Source organism: Eumetopias jubatus, unplaced genomic scaffold (genome assembly GCF_037043125.1).
Source record: "Eumetopias jubatus isolate StellerSeaLion01/CBP00866 unplaced genomic scaffold, mEumJub1_p1.0 scaffold_1, whole genome shotgun sequence".
Classification (NCBI taxonomy): domain Eukaryota; kingdom Metazoa; phylum Chordata; class Mammalia; order Carnivora; family Otariidae; genus Eumetopias; species Eumetopias jubatus.
The window spans coordinates 47,503,064-47,523,889 of NW_028274807.1; the positions used below are offsets into that span (position 1 = coordinate 47,503,064).

The 20,826-nt window shown below is 35.2% G+C and overlaps 1 protein-coding gene across 2 annotated transcripts in view; it reads left to right on the top strand.

Moving 5' to 3' along the window:
* TBC1D23 (TBC1 domain family member 23) overlaps positions 1–16,088 on the top strand; it is a 55,823-nt gene extending 39,735 nt beyond the window's left edge. The window contains exons 12-19 of one of the 2 annotated variants that reach the window (XM_028119164.2): positions 435–477; positions 2,232–2,341; positions 4,679–4,818; positions 6,229–6,273; positions 9,561–9,649; positions 11,744–11,879; positions 13,397–13,591; positions 14,424–16,088. In XM_028119164.2, coding sequence (XP_027974965.1) covers positions 435–477; positions 2,232–2,341; positions 4,679–4,818; positions 6,229–6,273; positions 9,561–9,649; positions 11,744–11,879; positions 13,397–13,591; positions 14,424–14,505 — 840 coding nt within the window. In that variant the 3' untranslated portion in view covers positions 14,506–16,088. The remainder of the gene's footprint in view (positions 1–434; positions 478–2,231; positions 2,342–4,678; positions 4,819–6,228; positions 6,274–9,560; positions 9,650–11,743; positions 11,880–13,396; positions 13,592–14,423) is intronic. The other variant, XM_028119165.2, reaches the window with a different exon arrangement.
* The last annotated feature ends 4,738 nt before the right edge of the window (positions 16,089–20,826 follow it).

A 20,826-nucleotide genomic window follows, 5' to 3' on the forward strand; every position in this document is an offset into this window, starting at 1 on the left:
TTTGTAAAATGGTAACATTCTGTTATTTCTTACTCAAATTAGCTCTAATATTTGTTTTTATATTTCTTTTTTATGAAGGACACAACATATTTTGAAAGCTTTTAAAAACTCTAAATTAATTATATCTAAAAATGTAATTTACTGGTTTTGGTTTGACTCCTTATTATATTGTTGGAACTATAATACAAATAAAATCATAATATTGTTAGTAGCTGTGAAGTTGTCCCCTTCTTTCCACCCAAACACAGACCTTACAATATATAAGGTAAATTTGTGTATATCTTTTTGTCAGCTTCCAAAATGTCAAAGAAAAGAAAAAGTCCAGAAATCTAATGTATAGCTTTATATTACATTTGTTAATGTTTATAGAACTATGAGAGGTTTTAATTAAATTGCATTTTGGAATAACTTAAGTTCTGTTTTTTTTTTTACAGAAAAACAAAGAATATGTGAGCATTGCCAGTGGAGGATTTATGGGTAAGATTTTAATTTATTAATCGCTTTGCCTCCACTTTTCAGAGGAAATTATATCACCAGACCTCATTTGGAGTGACCAAATTAGTTAATGGATAAACTCTCTCTTCAGTCATTCTATATTTTCAGACAAGGCAAGGCAAGCAGGACGTATAGATAACAGACAAACACAATAGACAATTGAAATGAGCAAATATTTAATGGAAGATTATTTCAGTAGATATGTTTAATGAGCTTGTATTTGTTAAAAAGCAACATCTAGTCTACATGATTTGTCTTTATGGAGAAGGTAGAAGAGATAGGACTGGGAAACAAGGGTAGAAGGAATACTTTTCATACTCTTTCCTTTTTGTTATGTTTTTATTTAATTTTTAAGCTACTTGAAAGTATTAGCTGCTAAAAAGATATGGAATGGAATGGAATAAAACAAACTGATGTTTTCAAATCTTCAGACTAATATATGGTAATCCAGGATAGTAAAATAATTGCCAAAATCTCTGCAGGCAGAGATTTGAGAATTTATGAAGGATTAGGGTCAGGGTAAAAAGATTAAAAAGAGCTTGTCTTTTTTACAAATGATGTTATTTAAGAGTACAAACTTGCGACTAGTAGAAAAATAAGTCCTGGAGAACTGTAAGTATGGTGAACATATACAACAATATTGTATTATGATAAACTTGCAAAGAGACTAAATCTTAATTATTGCCACCATAAAAAAGAAATGGTAATTATGTGATGCGATAGAGGTGCTAACTATTGCCGAAATGGAAATCATATTATAGTATATAAAGCAAACATGTTGTATACCTTAAATTTGTACACTGTTATAGGTCAAGTATATTTCAATTAAATAAAGAGCGTTTTATAGTAAAATTAATATTTGTTGAGTAGTAGAATCATAAGTTTGAATCATGAGAGTCTCATAAGGATTAAGTTCTGACCTAATATCTTGTGTTATAACTTAGAATTTTTGATAGATTAGGATCTATTTCCTTTTGGTCTTTGATATTAGCAAGGATTATGATAATCTCCTACATATCATGGCCTGATAACTAACAACCTTTGGGGCTCATACCCAGAGTGATCTGCATAAGGGGTTATTTTAATAAGTAGTGTTAAGCAAGTATTGGCCTTATGCCCAGTGTGATTTATTAGGAATTTTGACAGCATGATAGAGAATTGGTTATTAAGCTTATTAGGAATTTTGACAGCATGATACAGAATTGGTTATTAAGCTTATTATCAAAAGTATCTGAAAAGCAGTCTTTTATGGTATAGTCTAGGTTTTAGAAGCTTTTTTCTAATTATGGATTATTTCTTTTTCAAAAATAATCTCTCCAAAGCAGTTAATACCTTCTTTACTACGGGAAAGATTAATTAGATGTCTTTGGTAAAACAAAAGCCACCATAGGTTTTCTTTTAATCCTTTATGTCATAAAAATGTTGCTGAGATTATCTCTTAATACTTTAACGATTCCCTTCCAAAGAGGAAAACATCAAGTCTACATTAGTTATTGTCATCCTTAAGGTCAGTTATGAAAAATTGTAGTTGTACAGAGGGCTTTAGAAGAAGAAGGCTTTCTGTAGCTTAGAGTCCTTCATTCCTTTACAGAGGTACAGAAAAAAATACCTGTAATTATATCTTTGGATCCTCTTTCATTCAGCTATGACATGTTTATTACATTCTCTGGTAACGAATCTTTCCAAAGGGGGTTGATATGTGAGCTATTGTTTTTTTTCTTCTTGTTTATCTTAAGCACTGCAGCAGCACCTGGCGGACATAAATGTGGATGGACCAGAAAATGGATATGGCCATTGGATTGCTAGTACCTCAGGCTCAAGGAGCAGTGTCAATTCTTCTGTTGATGTAAGTGTATGTGTAGAATATGTCGCCAGATTTGGATAAATGCCCAGAAGGTGACTGTTAAACCCTCACCATAACAGAAATGGAGTCAAAATATTTCAAACATATAGAGTGATGAGTCATATTATTGCAAGGTTAATGTAATGATGGAACAGGCCTGCATATCTAAACTAGCCAGGAGTTCTGGAGATCCACCTGCTGAATTCAGATTTCTCCCTGTCCAGCTGCAGTTTGGTATCATCTAGTGACAATTTTCTGCTTCAGCTTAAATATCAATGGAGATAATACTGAGGCCTATGACTAGCTGGGACTCCCAAGTGATCTGGTTCTAGGAATCTCCCAATTAGTGTGAGCCAAAAGAATACTGAGCCTTATGGTCACATCTCCTGCAGACCATATCTGTACCCCCCCACCACAAATTTACATGATTATAACTTCAGTCCACCCATATATATATTTGAGAGAGGTAGCAGAGGGAGAGGGAGAAACAAGCTCCCCACTGAGCAGGGAGCCCAATAACGATGTCACAGGGCTCATCCCAGGACCCTGGGATCATGACCTGAGCTGAAGGCACACACTTAATGGACTGTGTCACCCAGGAGCCCCACCACTAGAATCTTACATTATACTATATGTTAACTGTAATTAAAACAAAAACTTTAAATAAAATGCCTATTTAAAAGCATTTCTTTTTTTAAAATTTGTTTAATTTTCCATCTAATAATACCTAAATCCTAGGGCACTTTCTAATTATTTCCTTCTCAAGTTCTAAAGAGTAATTAATGGGCAAAAGATGGGCACACTTTTAAACTTCTGACACCTCTTGCTACCTTGCCCTTTAGGGAGTATGGAGCAATTCCGTGAAACAGTTTAAGAATTACACTCACACCTATTACATTAGGTACATAAAAATAATTTTTCTTGAGAAATTAAAGGCCTAGGTGAAAATATTTAAACAGCAAAAATTTATAAGGAATAAATGTTTAAAAAATTTAGCCACATGAATGATATTCTGATTATACTTTTGATTATTTTTGTGGAGTAATTGAAGTTAAAAGGTCAATAACTATTTCTTATTGAATAAAGACGGTAGTTTCAGACTTTATGCATTTTTTTAAATTTTATTTTATTACATTATGTTAGTCACTATTCATTACATCATTAGTTTTTGATGTCAGACTTTATGCATTTATATATGCAACATATAGCCTCATTTTTCATTTCTAATTCCCATCCCTAAAATGGTTTTACCTAGTGTATCGGTCTGTTAGGCCTGTCATAACAAAATACAACCAAGTAGTTGGCTTAAACAAAGAAGTTAATTTTGTTTTTTTATAATGTATTATTTGTTTCAGAGGTACAGGTCTGTGATTCAACAGTCCTGCACAATTCACAGCACTCACCATATCACATACCTTCCCCAGTGTCTATCACCCAGCCACTCCATCCCTCCCACCTCCCCACCACTCCAGCAACCCTCAGTTTGTTTCCTGAGATTAAGAATTCCTCCTATCAGTGAGATCATATGATACATGTCTTTCTCTGATTGACTTATTTTGCTCAGCATAATACCCTCCAGTTCCATCCACGTTGTTGCAAATGGCAAGATTTCATTCCTTTTGATGGCTGCGTAATATTCCATTGTATATATATACCACATCTTCTTTATCCATTCATCTGTTGATGGACATCTTGGCTCTTCCCATAGTTTGGCTATTGTGGACATTGCTGCTATAAACATCGGGGTGCACATACCCCTTCGGACCCCTACATTTGTATCTTTGGGGTAAATACCCAGTAGTGCAATTGCTGGGTCATAGGGTAGCTTTATTTTCAACTTTTTGAGGAACCTCCATACTGTTTTCCAGAGTGGCTGAGAAAGGGGAACCCTCCTACACTGTTGGTGGGAATGCAAGCTGGTGCAGCTGGAAAACAGAAGTTAATTTTCTTATAGTTCTGCAGGTCTGGGATCAAAGGGTTTGCAGGTTTGATTACTCCTCAGGCATCTCTTTGGGTTGCACATAACTGCCTTCTTGTCTCTCTGGACGCACGTGGCCTTTTTTCTGTGTATGTGCATCCCTGATGTCTCCCCCTCTTCCTATAAGGACACTAGTCATATTCAATTAAGGCCCATCTGTATGACTTCATTTAACTTTAATTTACTCTTTAAAGGCCCTGTCTCTGCATACAGTCATTTCCTGAGATGTACTAGAAGAATGAACTTTTAACATATGGCCACAATTCAGTCCATAACATCTAGACAACCTTTAGCAGTAGTGTCTCTGCTAATCATTAGGAGAACAGTTAATTTATCAGTAAGTTCTTTTTTTTTTTTTTCAGGGTGAATCTTCTAATGGCTCAAATGATAGAGGAATGAAATCACTAGTAAATAAAATGACTGTTGCTTTGAAGACGAAATCTGTTAATGTCAGGGAAAAAGTTATTAGTTTTATTGAGAATACATCAACTCCTGTGGACCGGTGAGTTGCTTATATGGTATGAGTTTATGATTAGTAACTAAAGAAACGTGTCTTACAGTAAAAGCTAGTTGAATTGAATGTGTTCTAGAAGAATCATAAAGTACATTTTTTAATTAGATAATTTCAGTTTTCATTGTATTGCAGAGATGTCCTTTATTGCTATAATATTTGACTGTAATGATTTCTTTCTTCTGCTCATAATAAAACTCAAATAATGGTACTGCCCCTTTATGTGATTCATTAAAAAAATATTAAGATGCTATTCTATATATTACATTTCATATAGTAGCTGTTGCCCACATGTCAGATGGATGGGAACTATCTACCGAATGCAGTAATCTCAAAGCAGGAACCTCCTCTTCTCTAGGAATTTGTAACCTAGAAAATTTGGTCATGCTAAATAAAGCAAAAACCCATTTTCTTTTTTTTAAATTATTTTTTAAAGTACTCTCTACACCCAACATGGGGCTCAAACTCAACAGCCCCAATGTCAAGAGTCAGATGCTCCACCAGCTGAGCCAGCCAGGCACCCCAGAAACCCATTATCTCAAGTTTGAGAGTTTAGATCTTCATAGAATTATGTTCATAGAATATAAGTGACCCCTGTTTTCTCATGAATTACAAAAGAAGGGTTTAGCTAACAAATGATAAGTTTATGAATGTGGGTTTTAATGTTTCTTACTGGAACTGTAGAGTCCTCAATGTTTTTTCCTCCACATAGTAGTCTGATTGATCTTTCTTGTTCTTTCAGTTCAAAACTAACCTAATAATTCCAACACAGAATTTGTTGTTAAGCAAGCCTGATCTTGAAAGTGCATTATTTCATTTCACTCTCATGTCTTCCTTGCAGTATCCTAGGAAAGTTGAAACATTTGACTTTAAGAATTGAATGTCAGAAATTTATTGTTACTTTTTAATTAAACATATGCATACAAAAGTACATTTTTTTCCTTGTTTAGTAAAAAGCAAAGAAGAGAGTAGGTTATTTTCACAAATCCAAAAAAACTGTGCCTGTCTAAAATGGCCCACTGATAAATAATATTAAAGTGTTTTATCAAGCCTGAGGGTCTTTTTTGCTCATTAAAATTGTTCTCCAAAGCCTGTAACTTTTTTACTTTAAAGTCAGTGCATTCTGAACTAGAGTACTATTGCTAAATTTTGTAGCATGAACATTTAAAATTGTATTTTAAAATGAACTAGTGATAACTCTAACTTGAAAAGACTATTGTCTTTGTTAAAAAAAAATCCGTTGAAACTAGCTTTTCTTCATTTTTCTTTGTACTTGGGATCAAAACATTATAATATACGCTCGCTCAAGGTTAGAAAAAGTGATTATACTATATTTTTGTTTTAAAGCCGTTGTGTTTTTAATAATCATTTTGTTCTGTCCTCTGCCTCAATTTGCTATAGAATGTCTTTCAATCTTCCTTGGCCAGACAGAGCATGTACAGAGCGGTAAGCCAATGAGTAGAGCAGCTTTCTGGGACCATCGTTTTCCTTTTTTGCATGCCTCATGCTCTCTATAAGCCTCACACTGTCTTAGCTAAAATTTCATGCAGCTGTTTCAAATGCTGAACTTTTCTTATTCTGCTTTTAGGAGTGTGTGATACTGATTGAGCTGTATTTGTTTTTTGCTTGATCATTTTAATTTTTTTCCTTGCATGCTGCTTTATATATGTCATACCTCAGATAAAAATCAAGTACATTCAAATCCAAGAACTTCATAAAACCTGCAGTTTTTATTCTGAAAGAGAGGAAGATGAAACAAAGAAAATACTTAGTCTCAGAGTTGTCAGGGTGGTAGCTTTGGAGATCATTTGCTTCTATCTTCTGCTCTAACACTAGAGAATATCACTGAGAGAAGGCATAGGTCATGGTTCAAAATTGCTAATATAAGTATGTTATATAATTTTATAATCTTTTTTAAAAGATTTTTCTTAATTAGATGTATTTAGGTTGATGAGAAAACATATAAATCAGTTCCAAAGAACCATAGTTCTTTGGTTTTTCCATGAAAGAAATTAGGTCATGGGGGACATGTTAATGCATAATCCATCTCTTCTCTGTCCCAATAAGATGGGGTACTTGTCGTTAGATTCTGCAAGTCTAAGTTGGAAAATCTACTGGATCTTCAATTAGGATGCACAGAAGAACTTTACTAACTTAATACTTTTATATGGCTTTACAGTTTTTATACCCACAGAATTTTTCTGCAGTTTGAATTACAATATCAATTACAGCAATATCTATGGACATTTTAAAAGAAATTCTAGTTGTCCTTTAAGATTTATTATTTATTTATTTTAGAGCGTGCGAGTGAGGGGAAGGGGGAGAGGGAGAGAGAATTCTCAAGCAGACTGTCAGCTGAGCACAGAGCCTGACCAGGGCTCGATCCCAGGACCCTGAGACTATGACCTGAGCCTAAATCAAGAGTCGGCGGCCCAACTGACTGAGCCACCCCGGCACCCCTCAAGTTGTATTTTAAATATGTTAAGCTTTGGAATAATGGAGTTGACTTTTTTTTTTGGTCATTTCAATATTTTCAGTGACTAGAAGTAGCATTTTTAAAAGCAGTAGTTTACTCCTAACTTACTGGTAAGAGTTTTTATTTACTGTGACTATTCCTGCACAATGCCAATTATAGAGCTTCTATTACAATTTTATCTGAGACTATTTTAAAGGCAGTTGCTTCTTTTAAAATTATAATCTATTTGTGAATCTTTCTACCTTCTCTTTTTATAGGACCATCGAAATAGTCTAATTTTAACTCCCAATTTTCTCCCCAATTCTTAAGGTTTTAAAAATTTAAATGATCTTCTTTGGTCTACAGGCAAATATTTAGAAAACAGAATTTAGTGAAAAGTTAGAACCGGGTTTCCTTCTGAGCACAGTGAATAAAACCTGTTCAAACTATGTTACAGATGTTTTTGTTATTCAGCTAAAAACATATAAGTATACTGCTTTTTTAAGAATCCAGCCATTGAATTTCATTAATATTTAGCCAGTCTATTAAGAACTATTTCAATAATCTTTATAAACAAGATTATTAAATTTTTTTTTTTTCATTTTAAGTTGGCTCCATGCCCAAGGTGGGGCTTAAACTCACAACCCTGAGATCCAGTCAGATCTACTGATTGAGCCAGCCAGATCCACCCCCCCTTTTTTTTGTTTTTTGCTTTGTTTATACTTGCCTTCTGGTTCAAGCATCTACTGTAAACATCTTTGTTTCTATGTTATGTCTGTTTAATTATGCTTTACTATCAGGAGAGAACCAATAATCTCATACAGTTTTATAATCTAGATGGCACTAAAGTATTTTTAGACAAAGCTATATTATCTTTATCTTTTATAAGAAAACTCAATCTGAATTTTAGTTGTTTGAATTATTTATTTCATTTGCTCTAATGAGCATAGTTTGATAATTAAATGGATAATTTTATATTAGATATGTTTTAACATAAAATCAAATGATTTTGTGATTTAATTTAAACTGTCTACTATGTTTGATTAATTTATAATTCCCAAAGAGTGTTACACATTCAGCTCTCAATTGATTTTTCTAGTGAGGTTTCTGTTGAGGAATGTTGTTTTGGGAGAAGTAAAGATTCAAGCCTATTTCAACAAAATTGGGTCATGATAAGATTTTTATTGAAGATATGTATTAAGAAATTATTTAAAATACGGACTTGATCTCTATATTCTGGAAAAATTGAATTCTAAGATTAAGACATGTAACTTGAATTTTTTTCCATATTGGACTATCTCTTGATATATGACCCAAGAAAAGGCCAGTTTTTCTTCATTGTAGATAATCTTGATGGAACATTTATCTTACAAATAATAAATGCTTTTTCCCTAGAAACATGTATTTTGTTGAAATATTTTAATTTTTCTTCTTGGTTGGTTTGAGTTTACCTAAAAAGTACTAAGGTATACATTTTTATGTTAAAAAGAGAGAGGTCATACTTCCTGCAGAACTAATCAAGTTTTGAATTTACATGTTGTTTATGCTTCTGCCACTTGAAAAAGAAAGGCGGATTAAATTTTCATGGTTTATTTACATTTATGTAAAAGAAGTAGCATGTTTCTATTAAAACAGAAGTAACAGTAATAAAAAAATGGGAGGATTATAATGTGGTGAGCATTGGGTAATGCATAAAATTGTTGAGTCACAATGTTGTACAACTGAAACTGATAAAAAAAAAAAATGGGAGGAAAAACCTTAAGGTATTTGCTCCCATATGAGAAAGCCTTAACACTTCTCCTAGAATTTGAATATTTGGTTCCATAACCTGTTTTATCTAACAGTTGTGCATAGCACTTGCTATATGCCAGGCATTATTCTAAGAGCTTTACAAAATATTAACTGATATAATTCTCACAGTAACCTTGAAGGGTAGATATTGTTACTATTGTTTTAGAGATATGAAAACAGAATCACAGAGAGGTTAAATGACTTCCCTAAGGCTACACAGATCTAAGCACTGGTTTTAATATAAATATTAAAAGTTTTTTTTTAGTTTTTACAGATTAAAAGCATTCAGCCTATCAAGACATAATGCCACTTTTGCTAACATAATTTCCTTATCTTGTTACAGTTTCCCTAACATAACTGTCCTAAACTGGGTGTTATATGGGGGCTAGGGACAAAGAATATGTACATTTTGTTTAAATATTCATATGATACTTGGTGAAAATCTTTGGTAACTTCTTAAGTGAAGTCTAAAATTCTTTGAATATAGGCATGTGAGCAGCAGTGACAGAGTGGGCAAGCCTTACCGTGGTGTAAAGCCTGTTTTCAGCATTGGGGATGAAGAAGAATATGACACAGGTATAGTAATAACACTTGCCTGTAGATGCTTTCCTTATCTAATCAGCGTGATTAGAGAGAGCATTCTGGGATTAGCCAACGACTTTAAAAAAAAAAACAGATTCTGTAGATTGGAGAGTCTGTAGTTTTTCTACTAAGAGTTTGGTTTTAGACATCCTAAGTTATGCCTGTTAGAATTCAAGCAGAAATGCTGAGTAGGCAGAGAGAAGGTCTAATAAACTGGTGATGATCTGGGAATTATCAGTGTTGAAATAGTGTTTAGGCCCATGGGATTTGATTTAAATCCCCTTGATCCATCCACCTAGAAGATTGAGAGTTGTGAGACTATAGTCAGGGACTTCAATTGAGACATCTGGAAAGAGCCGTTTTGAATTGGAGGCAATATCCTAAAGGGCCACAAGATGGGGATATTGTGCCATGGAAATTTGTCATTCTCTGTGGTTGTCTTTATATTTTTAAAAATAATTCATTACTTTGGTTCATATTGTGGCTGCCAAGATTACTTTGGTTAAGAAATCATGATTAATACTAATACGTGTATTGGGTTAGAAAAAATAAAAGAGTAAGTATACAAAACGAGAGGAAAAAAACTCCCAAATTTCACCTTGCTTTTTCTATTTAGTAATACATGTTGCATATTTTCCATCTCAGCCCATATTCCACCATCATTCTCTTTCTATCATATAAGCATACCATAATTTATTTAATCATTTTTCTCACAATTCGCATTGATAGTTTTCCAGTTTTTTTGTCTCAAGTGATAATATTTTTATACATATATCTATGAACTTTTGTAACTATATATAGAGGGTATATTCTTAGTATAGGGAACCACATTTGACAGTTTAATAAATATTACAAAATCACCTTCCCAAAAACAATGTAACGTTGAGGTAAATGAAATTTTCTGTGTGCTATTTCTAATTGTTTCTTTTTGTCCTTGCCCCTCTCTTTTTGTTGCTATCTTCCTGTTATTTATCAGTCTCTAGCTCTCGCTGAATATTTCAACTTCTTTCATTAACAGTTTTCATTTCAACTATTTTCATTCCTCTGAGAGGCATATGGATGAATAAATTATGGTATATTTTCATGTGTCATGTATTTACGCATGTATTTATATTATGGAAAATTGCACAGTAATGAAAATGAGAAAACTAGAGCTGTGTGTATCAACATGGATAAATTTTACAGTGTTGGGAGTGACGAAGCAGTTGTGGAAGAATACAATCCAACAGTCTACTATTTATATAAATGTTACTTAAAATGCCAAAACACTACTGTATGTTGCTTAGGGATATTCACGTATGATTAAAGGAAAGGATGAACCGTAACAGATAGTCACTGTTTCTTAGTGGATAAGGGAGAGGAATTTGATTGGGGGGAGAGATACAAGGGTTCCACTTTTTATTTAGGCTGAAAGTATATAGATATATGAGATTTCCTTTTTTATTATGTCTTTATACTTTGAAGTATTTCTTAAAAAGGGAGGAATATTTGTAATTATTAACCCTAGTGACTGTAATTCCTCTTTCTTAAATTAGAAAAACAAAATAATTAGAATGTCTTAAAGTTCTCTCATGAAAAAAAACACTGAAGAGATTTTTACTTATTTATCCCAGGGTGGATTTTTTGGGTTGTTTTTCTCAAAATCAGAAACCAGCAAAAGAAAAAGAACTCTGCCATCTTTGCCCTCAAGATAGGTGCTTCTTATTGGACAATTCAGCCACCTCTGTAGAGTCTAGACATAGATTAGAGTCATGTTACATAAAGCAAAAGTTTTGAAATTCCTCAGATAGTTTAGTCTTTTAAAAATCCATTTACATTATTTTTTATTGAAGTATTTTTTATTGAAGTTGACACACAGTGTTACAAGTGTATTAGTATTTTTACCTCACTTTCTTACCATGTGGCCTAAAGTTTCATAATATTTCTATATTACGCCAGGGGCATAAGGAAATATGGTAGCAGGATTAGAATTGTTTTGTTTTTCAAACTGTATGTTTAAAATATTGAAATCTTTTTTTCAGGCTGTTAAGAAATGTCTCATTTTTAAAGTTGGTAATTCCCACTTTTAATACTTTCAATTTTTCATAGATGAAATTGATAGTTCTTCAATGTCAGATGATGACAGAAAAGAGGTTGTAAACATCCAGACTTGGATAAACAAGCCAGACGTCAAGCATCATTTTCCTTGTAAAGAAGTTAAAGAAAGTGGACACATGTTTCCTAGGTACTTTTTTAAAATGCCTTCTTCTGAAGTAAAATTAAATTAGGGACGTTAATACAAAAACTGAACTGCAGAAGAAATTTTCTTTATTCAAGTATAGTAAGATATAATTTCACTTTGTCAATTTGTATCATATGTCTTGATTTTTATTTTCTTTTTTTGAAGATTTAATTTATTTATTTTAGAAAGAGAGAGAGGGCACACAAGCAGGGGCAGAGGCAGAGGGAGAGGGAGAAGCAGGCTCTCCACCTAGCAGGGAGCCCAGCATGGGGCTTGATCCTAGGACCCCAAGATCATGACCTGAGTTGAAGGCAAACAACCAACTGAGCCACCCAGGCGCCCCTAAATGTCTTGATTTTTAAAAATATTTCTTACGTAGTAATTTTTTATTTTGAAAAATATAACCAGAAAAGTTAAAGAAACAGTACATTGAACATCTTTATAAACCTTTTAGGTTCATCGGATTTTAATTTCTTTTTGCACTGCCCCATCTCTCTATTTATATATCTATACATAGACACACATACATATACAGTTCTCTTTTGTCAAGCCATTCAGAAGAATCTTACAGATATGACACTTTACCCCTACATACTTCAGCGTAAATCACCCAAGAGTATGAGCATTCTCTTACACAACTTCAATAGCATTATCACTCTTTAAAAACCTTAAAATGAACATCATTCAACAACATATAGTTCACACTCAGATTTTTCAGAGTGCCCCAAAGTATCTTTTCTAGTCTCTTTTTTTTTTCCCTGATCCAGGATCCAGTCATGGTTCACACATTGCATGTTGCCTGTTAATCTCTTTAGTCTCACCCAGTGTCCAGCAGTACCACTGCCCTTACCAGCACCTCCCCTTTCCTCCATGATGAATGAATCCTCTGAGGCTAGGCCTTTTATTCTGCAGAATGTCCCACATTCTGGCCTTGTCTGATATTAGTCTTATTGTATTACATAAAAGTGTATAAGTATGTCCCTATATTAAGTGAGCTGAGACACAAGGAGGGAGTGTGTTAATAGTTCTGTGCCCATTCTATGTTCAAGATCCAGTTACCAAATATAAAACATGTAAGGCAGCCCAACTATTGCTTAGTGGTCTTCAATGTAAAGTATACACTATAGTATAGTGAATGAGAATAGTTTATGAATATAGACTATAACTGTGGAAAAGTTTGAAAAGTACTATATTCCATATACCATGTAGAGTAGATTCTAAAAATATTATTTTAATTTCTAACTGTATCGTACATTTTATTATATAAAATATAAAACTTGCTCTTAAACAGTTACAAGATTTTCTGTTAATAAAATATTAATCTTGCATACAATTAAAGGGAAATTAAAAACTATTGGGTAGCTTTTTTGTTTTTAGGTGATCCTTTGTCTATATTCTTTTAATTCAAAAAGTGATTTCATCTGGAGTTGAATATTTTTTATTGTTGAAGTAACAGCTGTTTTGCACATTTCTTTAAAATTCTTTTTGTTTTTTAATGTTTTTTTTTTCCCCCTCTCAAGTCATCTGTTGGTTACTGCAACACATATGTACTGTTTAAGGGAGATTCTTTCACGGAAAGGATTGGCTTATATACAGTCTCGACAAGCACTAAATTCTGTAGTTAAAATTACATCTAAAAAAAAACATCCTGAGCTAATTACCTTCAAGTATGGAAACAGCAGTGCTTCAGGAATAGAAATCTTGGCAATTGAAAGGTAAGATTTTCTTAGGATGATATTATCTGAATTATAGAATTAGTTCATTATTAAACATAGTTTGTTTCTCTATTTGGGGGAATAGACGGTGGAATAGGATACTTGAGCCACTTTTATTAGCATTCTTTGCTGATCTTTTTCTTCTGTATCGTTAGTCATATGTGGTTAATCAGCACGTGGTTCCAGTGAGTGCCATAGCTAATTTCATAAACTTTTTGACAGAAGGCTCTTTAATCTGTACCATTGCTGCACTAAATGCTGGTTTGCAATCAATAGGATGCTTGTTTCAGAATATAAGCCAGTGTTTCTATTTTCCTTCATCAAAAAAATTATTTTTTTTTTTTGTAAGCAGTATGCTGTATGCTGAGTGGTATATTTAGTTTACAATCTTACAAGCTCCTCCTTATTGTCTTATTGTGGACCAGTGACAAACAGTTCATGGACTGGCACCAAGGGCCATAGGACCACACTGATCTCAAAACTAAACCATCTTTATAATCCTATAAAAATGTGAAGCCCAGAGGAGTTGAATGACTTCCAGATCTTCACACCTAGCTTGTAATTGGACCAAATATAGCCCTCCTGACTCCTAATCTGTGGTTCATTCCATCTGGCTGTGCACTATATGAAAAATCACCTTGCTTTTACATTTAGATTTTCTTTCTTTCAAAATGTGCTTTCGAGTGTGTATTGAGATAAGTTATGGGGAGTAAATACAAGGGTGTGTGCTTGCTTTGTAGGTTACGGGAAGCTTCCCACTGGAAGTGACATCTAAGCTGAGTCCTGGAGTGAAAGCAATTTATATTAATATATATGTATATTCCCCCCCCAGGTATTTGATTCCAAATGCAGGAGATGCTACCAAAGCCATAAAACAACAGATCATGAAAGTTTTGGATGCTTTGGAAAGTTAATATAAAAGAGAATTATTTCAAAAGAAATTAAGGCAACCAAGAGAAAGAAACATGGACATATTTTCCTGATGGAATACTAACTGAGGACCTTTCATTTGCTCATGGGGGTGCTTGAATTGCAGGTCTAAGAATGTGTATTATTATAATCAATTTCTGGACAGTTAAAATTTTTCTTAAATTTTCTTTTGCATTTTTGGTTTTGTAAAATAATTTATAAAGGTCAGTTATTAAATGACTTTGAAGTAACTGACCCTATGCCCTTAGGAACTAAGGGTGCAGAATGCAGTTCTGTTTTGAAGAGCTGTGTTTTAAAAGGGAACATGCATCACTTTCAGATTTAAAAACACCCGTACACATACATACTTGCAATGTCTTCACTGAAAATTAGAGATAGAATTAGTTGCAGAGACCCCTTTAATTGCTACATTTAGTTTTATCCACTGAGCAGTATCAGAAACTGAAAGTATTACATAGATTAATAGCTTGCTGTTTCTGTTCTTAAAAAACGTGAAATCTTTTTAATGGAGTGGATGAAATTTCCAGCCAACTCAGAAATGCAGTCCAGCTAGTTGAAGCATCAGTTTCTAAATCATTTTTTGTGCCATTAGCTAATGATTGAACACTGGGTGCTTCACATACTAAACTTCATCCTAATGGTTTCTAAGGAGCACTTAAAAGCTTATAATAAGTAGGTAGGCATACTAAGATTAAAACAAACATTTTGGAGACAGAATTGTACCTGTAAAAATGTCATTGGCCTTTATTACAAGTGGAATATTTGATTTAGGATATTTCAGAACAGGTGTTACACACACATTGATTTATCCTTACTGAGATTATGGTCTGTGACCACACTAGTATCCACTTAATAAAAGCCACATACTAAGAGAACTGTATAAAGAACAGTTGTTTTATCATCTGTTTCTGAAATTTCTTTCTCTTCTTTGGTTTTTGTCTTCTCTTGCTAAAAGTTCCAGTGTTTTGAAACTATTTTTATTTTTTAATATGATAAAACTAAAAAGTGATCTTCATTTTGCAGCTTTCTCAATTTAATTTATTGAGGTCTATATTAGACACATTTGGTGGGAAGAAATCCGGGAACATGTTTGGGGCTGTGGAATGACTCCTTATAAAATCTTTTTGGGAACTAGCAAATCCTAACAATCTGCCATGTCCTAAAATGTAATGGATTATCTCTAAGGGGTTGATAGAAGAAACATTTAGATGTACCCTATTTATAACCAGTTATTTTAATTTACTTAATGGAAATCAAGTGAATTACAGGTAACATAGTTCAAGATATTTTATTCTAGTATCTAAATAAAAACCGTTTACTTGAGTGGTTGAAGACACTTGCATGAAATTGCACCTGGTGCAGTACTTGATATTTATAACTCTACCCACAGCAGTTGTATTGCATTTTTCTTTTTTTCTTTCTTTGGCGCCCCCTTTAGAAATGCCCTGAAGTCTCCATTTTTTGCCCATTTCAGTCATGGGACTTTTTTCATAATATTAATGTAAAGATGTTTGTGTTACTGTTTATAAATTACAGTTGTAAATAAACCAGTACAATTTGCTCATAACTTTGTTCATAATGACTCTCTCTCTCTCACTCTCTTTCTCCCCTGCCCCTTCCTATTTGTAAATCTCTGTTGGTAACACAATATTAGAAAATTGACGGCAACCTTTTCAGTGGAATCTAATGTTCAGGTTTTAGGATTAAAAGTATTAGATTCCTATTTCTGCTCATCTATATGGGGAGGGGGGAAGAGGTAGTTTAAAACTAATGACATTAAATTCCTCGTGTAATAAATTTCTGCCTTGACCTACTTAACTTCCCTGAACTTTAGTTTCCTCATCTGCAATAATATCACAGTTTACTAGTCGTAAATATTAAATGAAAATACATGTCACTGATTGTATTAGGTACTTATGTAGCTCATCCTTCCTTAATGGGCCCACTAAGTACAGAACTAGAATTCATTCTGGGATATCCACCTCTTATGGACTCTCAAGGATTGCAGAGTTTGCAACATTATGAGGGTGTTAATATCTTCTGTATTTCCAAGATTAGAAAACAAAGGCTGAAAGAAATTGAGTGAGTGAAAAGGGAAGGTATCCCCTCTTCCCTCCCTACTCCCTGAGAATTATTTTTGCTTTTTAAGGTAGAAAATCAATTCTCTTTACATAGATTTGATCCTAATCGCCAACCAATAATGAAACACATTTTCTAGTAGGGATGATAAATTTGTACTGATACATACTCAACCATTTTTGCTGCCAGTATGTTTCACACAGGGTCTTTAACTCCTTAGCATGATATACTAAACTAGCCAGCCATAGTTTGGCAATTCTATTTAAAAATTGACAGTTTGTCTTGGGGAAAACCCAACTCCATAGGTTGTGATGAAAGTAATGTTTCAGTTTTACCCTTAACATTTTGAATTAAAAAATTTATTGAACTATAATCCACATACCATAAAGTTCACCTTTTTGAAGGTCAAGGAAGTGGTTTTTAGTATATTCACAGACTTGGGCAACCATCACAAATATTTTATTTCAGAACATTTCAGTGCTCAAAAAAGATCCATACCTGGGGCGCCTGGGTGGCTCAGTTGGTTAAGTGGTTAAGTGTTTGCCTTAGGCTCAGGTCATGATCCCAGGGTCCTAGGATCCAGCCCGTGTTGGTTCCCTGCTCCGTGGGGTCGGGCTTTGGGGGGGAGTCTGCTTCTGTCTCTCCCTCTGTCCCTCTCCCTTGCCCTACCCCCTTGTGCTCTTTCATGCGCTCTTTCTCTCTCAGATAAATAAAATCTTTAAAAAAAAATCCATATCCATTAGCAATCACTCCCCTTTTCACTTTCTTCCTCCAGCCTTTGGCAGCTGCTAATTTCCTTTCTGTCTCTATGGATTTGCCTATTCTGGACAGTTCATGATAAAAGGAATCATACAATAAGTGTCTTTTGTGTCTGGCTTCTATCACTTAGCATATTATTTTCAAGCTTCCTCTGTGTTGTATTATGTATCAGAATTTCATTCCTTTTTATGCCTGAAGAATATTCCATTGTATGGATATATCACGTTTTATTTATCCATTCATCATTTTTTTTTCAAAAATTCATCGATTTTTTTTTTTTTTTTTTATTTGAGAGAGAGAGAGAGAAAGTGAGTATGAGCCAGGGGAGAGGCAGAGGGAAGGGAGAAGCAGACTCCCTGATGAGCAGGGAGCTCGAGTGTGGGGCTTGATCACAGGACTCCAGGATCATGACCTGAGCCGAAGGCAGACACTTAATGACTGAGCCACCCAGGTGCCCCTATCCATTTGTCACTTGATGGACATTCGTGCAAAGCTCTAAACCCAGTATGATGATTCCCAAGTTGGATCTTTTGGTTTTTTTTTGTAGTATATATTCTCCTAAGATCTCATCTGCTCTTAGAGTTCTTGTTCTTATATGGTGGAGATGATTCTAATTCTGATTTTCAGCCCTTTGTCTCTGACTGCTATTAATCATTTGTATATCTACCTCACCCCCAAAAATTGAACTTTATGTCCCCCCAGACTAACTTCCCTAATACTGTGAAGAGTGATTGGAGGATAAGATGCTGAGGGAAAGGAGACCAGTTAAATTGCCTAAAGCAATCTCCCCCAAATGAGGAAAGCCTAGCCATGAGGGGTGGTCATGGGGACAGAAAAGGAGGAAGCAATCAAGGGGTATTTTAGGAGAGTCAGAAGACCCTGTCCTTCACCAGAGGTGGATGATAAAGATACAGAAGTGATTTTGATTTTTGAGGGGAAGGCATGGGGAACTAAGAGAATTGGAAAACAGCACAAATGGTGGTGCCTCTATGTAAGAGCAAAGCTGGGAGAAGCTCTTTTGGATGGTTGAGTTTAAACTGATGTCAAGGCGGGGTGCCTGGGTGGCTCAGTCGTTAAGCGTCTGCCTTCGGCTCAGGTCGTGATCCCAGGGTCCTGGGATCGAGCCCCACATTGGGCTCCCTGCTCAGCGGGAAGCCTGCTTCTCCCTCTCCCGCTCCCCCTGCTTGTGTTCCCTCTCTCGCTGTGTCTCTCTCAAATAAATAAATAAAATCTTTAAAAATAAATAAATAAAACTGATGTCAAGGCATGTAAATAGAGATGACTTACAGGCAGCTGGAACTGCTGGGAAAGCTCCTCTGGAGTAAAAATAGAAATCTGACCAGGACCAGCCTGGAAATGGTCACTGAAGCTGTGAGACGTGACTGGCAATATCAGATTTTGGAGCTCCATTTAGTGTAGTGCTTTTAGTCTTTGGCTACTTTTCAAATGTCACATGAAAGGGAACATGGAAACATGAAGGCAGAGCTGCTGCGGTTCACAGGGAGTGAAGAGGTGACAGACGAACTCAGTCCTCCGACCTCTCCTTTTGCCTCTGAACCCTTCTGTGCTACAGATGATGAAAAGGCCCTGAGAATGAGGCGATTTGCCTTAGCATCGTATCAGTGGCAGAACCAGAACTGGAACCCAGTGACTAGCTTTTCCCTTATGGCTTAGGTTAGAACTTTAGAAAGTTCTAAAGGAAAGCTCAAAAACAGTTTTCGTATTTCTTACTGTTCCCTTTTCCAGAAGCCCAGTCAGTAGCTTCCCTGCATGCAATGTAGGGGATGTAGCGCCCACAGACTCTCGGTCTTGACGTCCCTCTCCCGGTTCTCCTACCTCTCGGGTGGCTCCTTACCAGGTTTCACAGGCTCTTCTTATGCCTGTGCTTTTCACAGTCCACTCACAAGTTGTCGTCCACACTCAGAACTTTGTCCTAGTTTAAATTGCTGGTGACTCCTAAATCAGTCTCCAGCCTGAACATCTGAGTTTGAGGCTTATGACCAACTGCTTAGTGGACATCTCCACTTGGATGTTCTAATATGTCTAGCCATGTTTGGTACCACTATTAGACACAACTTTATGCCAATGAACTTGCAAATCTAAATGAAATGGGTGACTTTTTTTTGGCCAATTATAAGTGGCCAATATTGACTCAGGAACTTTAATAGGCTAATAAACAGCAGAAATTAAAAGGTTATTATCTTCCTGCTATAAAGCCAGGTCCAGCTAGTCTGTTAAACCTTTCAAAAAACCATCATTGCAATGTATTTCCCCCTACCTTTTTATTATGAACATTTTATAATTTGAAGTTTTATAGTTTAATACTTTTAGAAAGTCTTAAAATAGTACCATGAACTTGCCACATTTGCTCTATAAGCACATATTTTCTTTTTGCCTACCATTTGCAAGTCAGACATTCTGACACTTTATGCCTAAATACTTCAGCATGCATCTTCTCAGGCTAAAGACATTGGCATAATCACAAAATTCATTAAAGCATCAAATATCCAGTTCATACTTGAATGTCTCTATTCCAAAAATGTTTTTAGAGTATCCTTTTAAAAACTAGGATCCACTTCAATAAACTACTCCAGAGCACTGAAAAGGATAGCAAGAAAAAAAAAGGATAGCAAGCTTTTATTCATTTTATGATTTTTGATCCCCAAACCTGGAAAAAAAAACCACACACATACACAAAAATCAAAAAGCAATCCGGGGCGAGTGGGTGGCTGAGTTAAGCGTCCGCCTTTGGCTCAGGTCATGATCTCAGGAATCTTGCTCAGCAAGGAGTCTGCTTCTGCCTACCCCTCTGCCCCACCCCCAACCCCCACACTCACTCTCTCAAATACATAAAATCTTCTTAAAAAATCAAAAAGCAACCCTAATAAATATAAATGCAAAAGTCCTAAGAATATCAGGGTATTTCAGTAACAGTGAGTAAGGGACAGGCGGGGCGAGGTAGGGAGAGAGAGGTAGGGGGCTATGGGATCAGGCTCACAGAAATCCCAAAAATGCTGAGGTGTAAGGAAACCAGAGATAAGGGAACAAACCAGACCACCCTGCCCTAGGCGTGTGGGGGGAGTGTCTTTTTTATAATAGTCACCTGTGACCAACAAAGAATAACCAGACCCTAACAAAGAAGCCATTAAAAATGTTAATCGCTAGTCCTTACTCAAGCCAAGACATCACAAGAATGGTAAGGCCACAAGCTGCCTGGTCAGTTCTAAATAAAATACTGTCAGTGGAGGCCCTCGTTGGCAACCCTGTCGGGACCCCTCTCACTCCTAAAAGCTTTTTTCCCGTGTCCTTGCTTAATAAACTTCTATCGCTTTACTCACTCTCCTTTGTCCGCGAGATTCATGCATTCTCCGACTGCGTGAGACAAAGAGAAACCTAGCTTTCCCGCTTCAAGTGGACTGAACTTTTGAGGATCCTGTGTTTGAACTGTTTCTCTTTTCCCCTCCCCC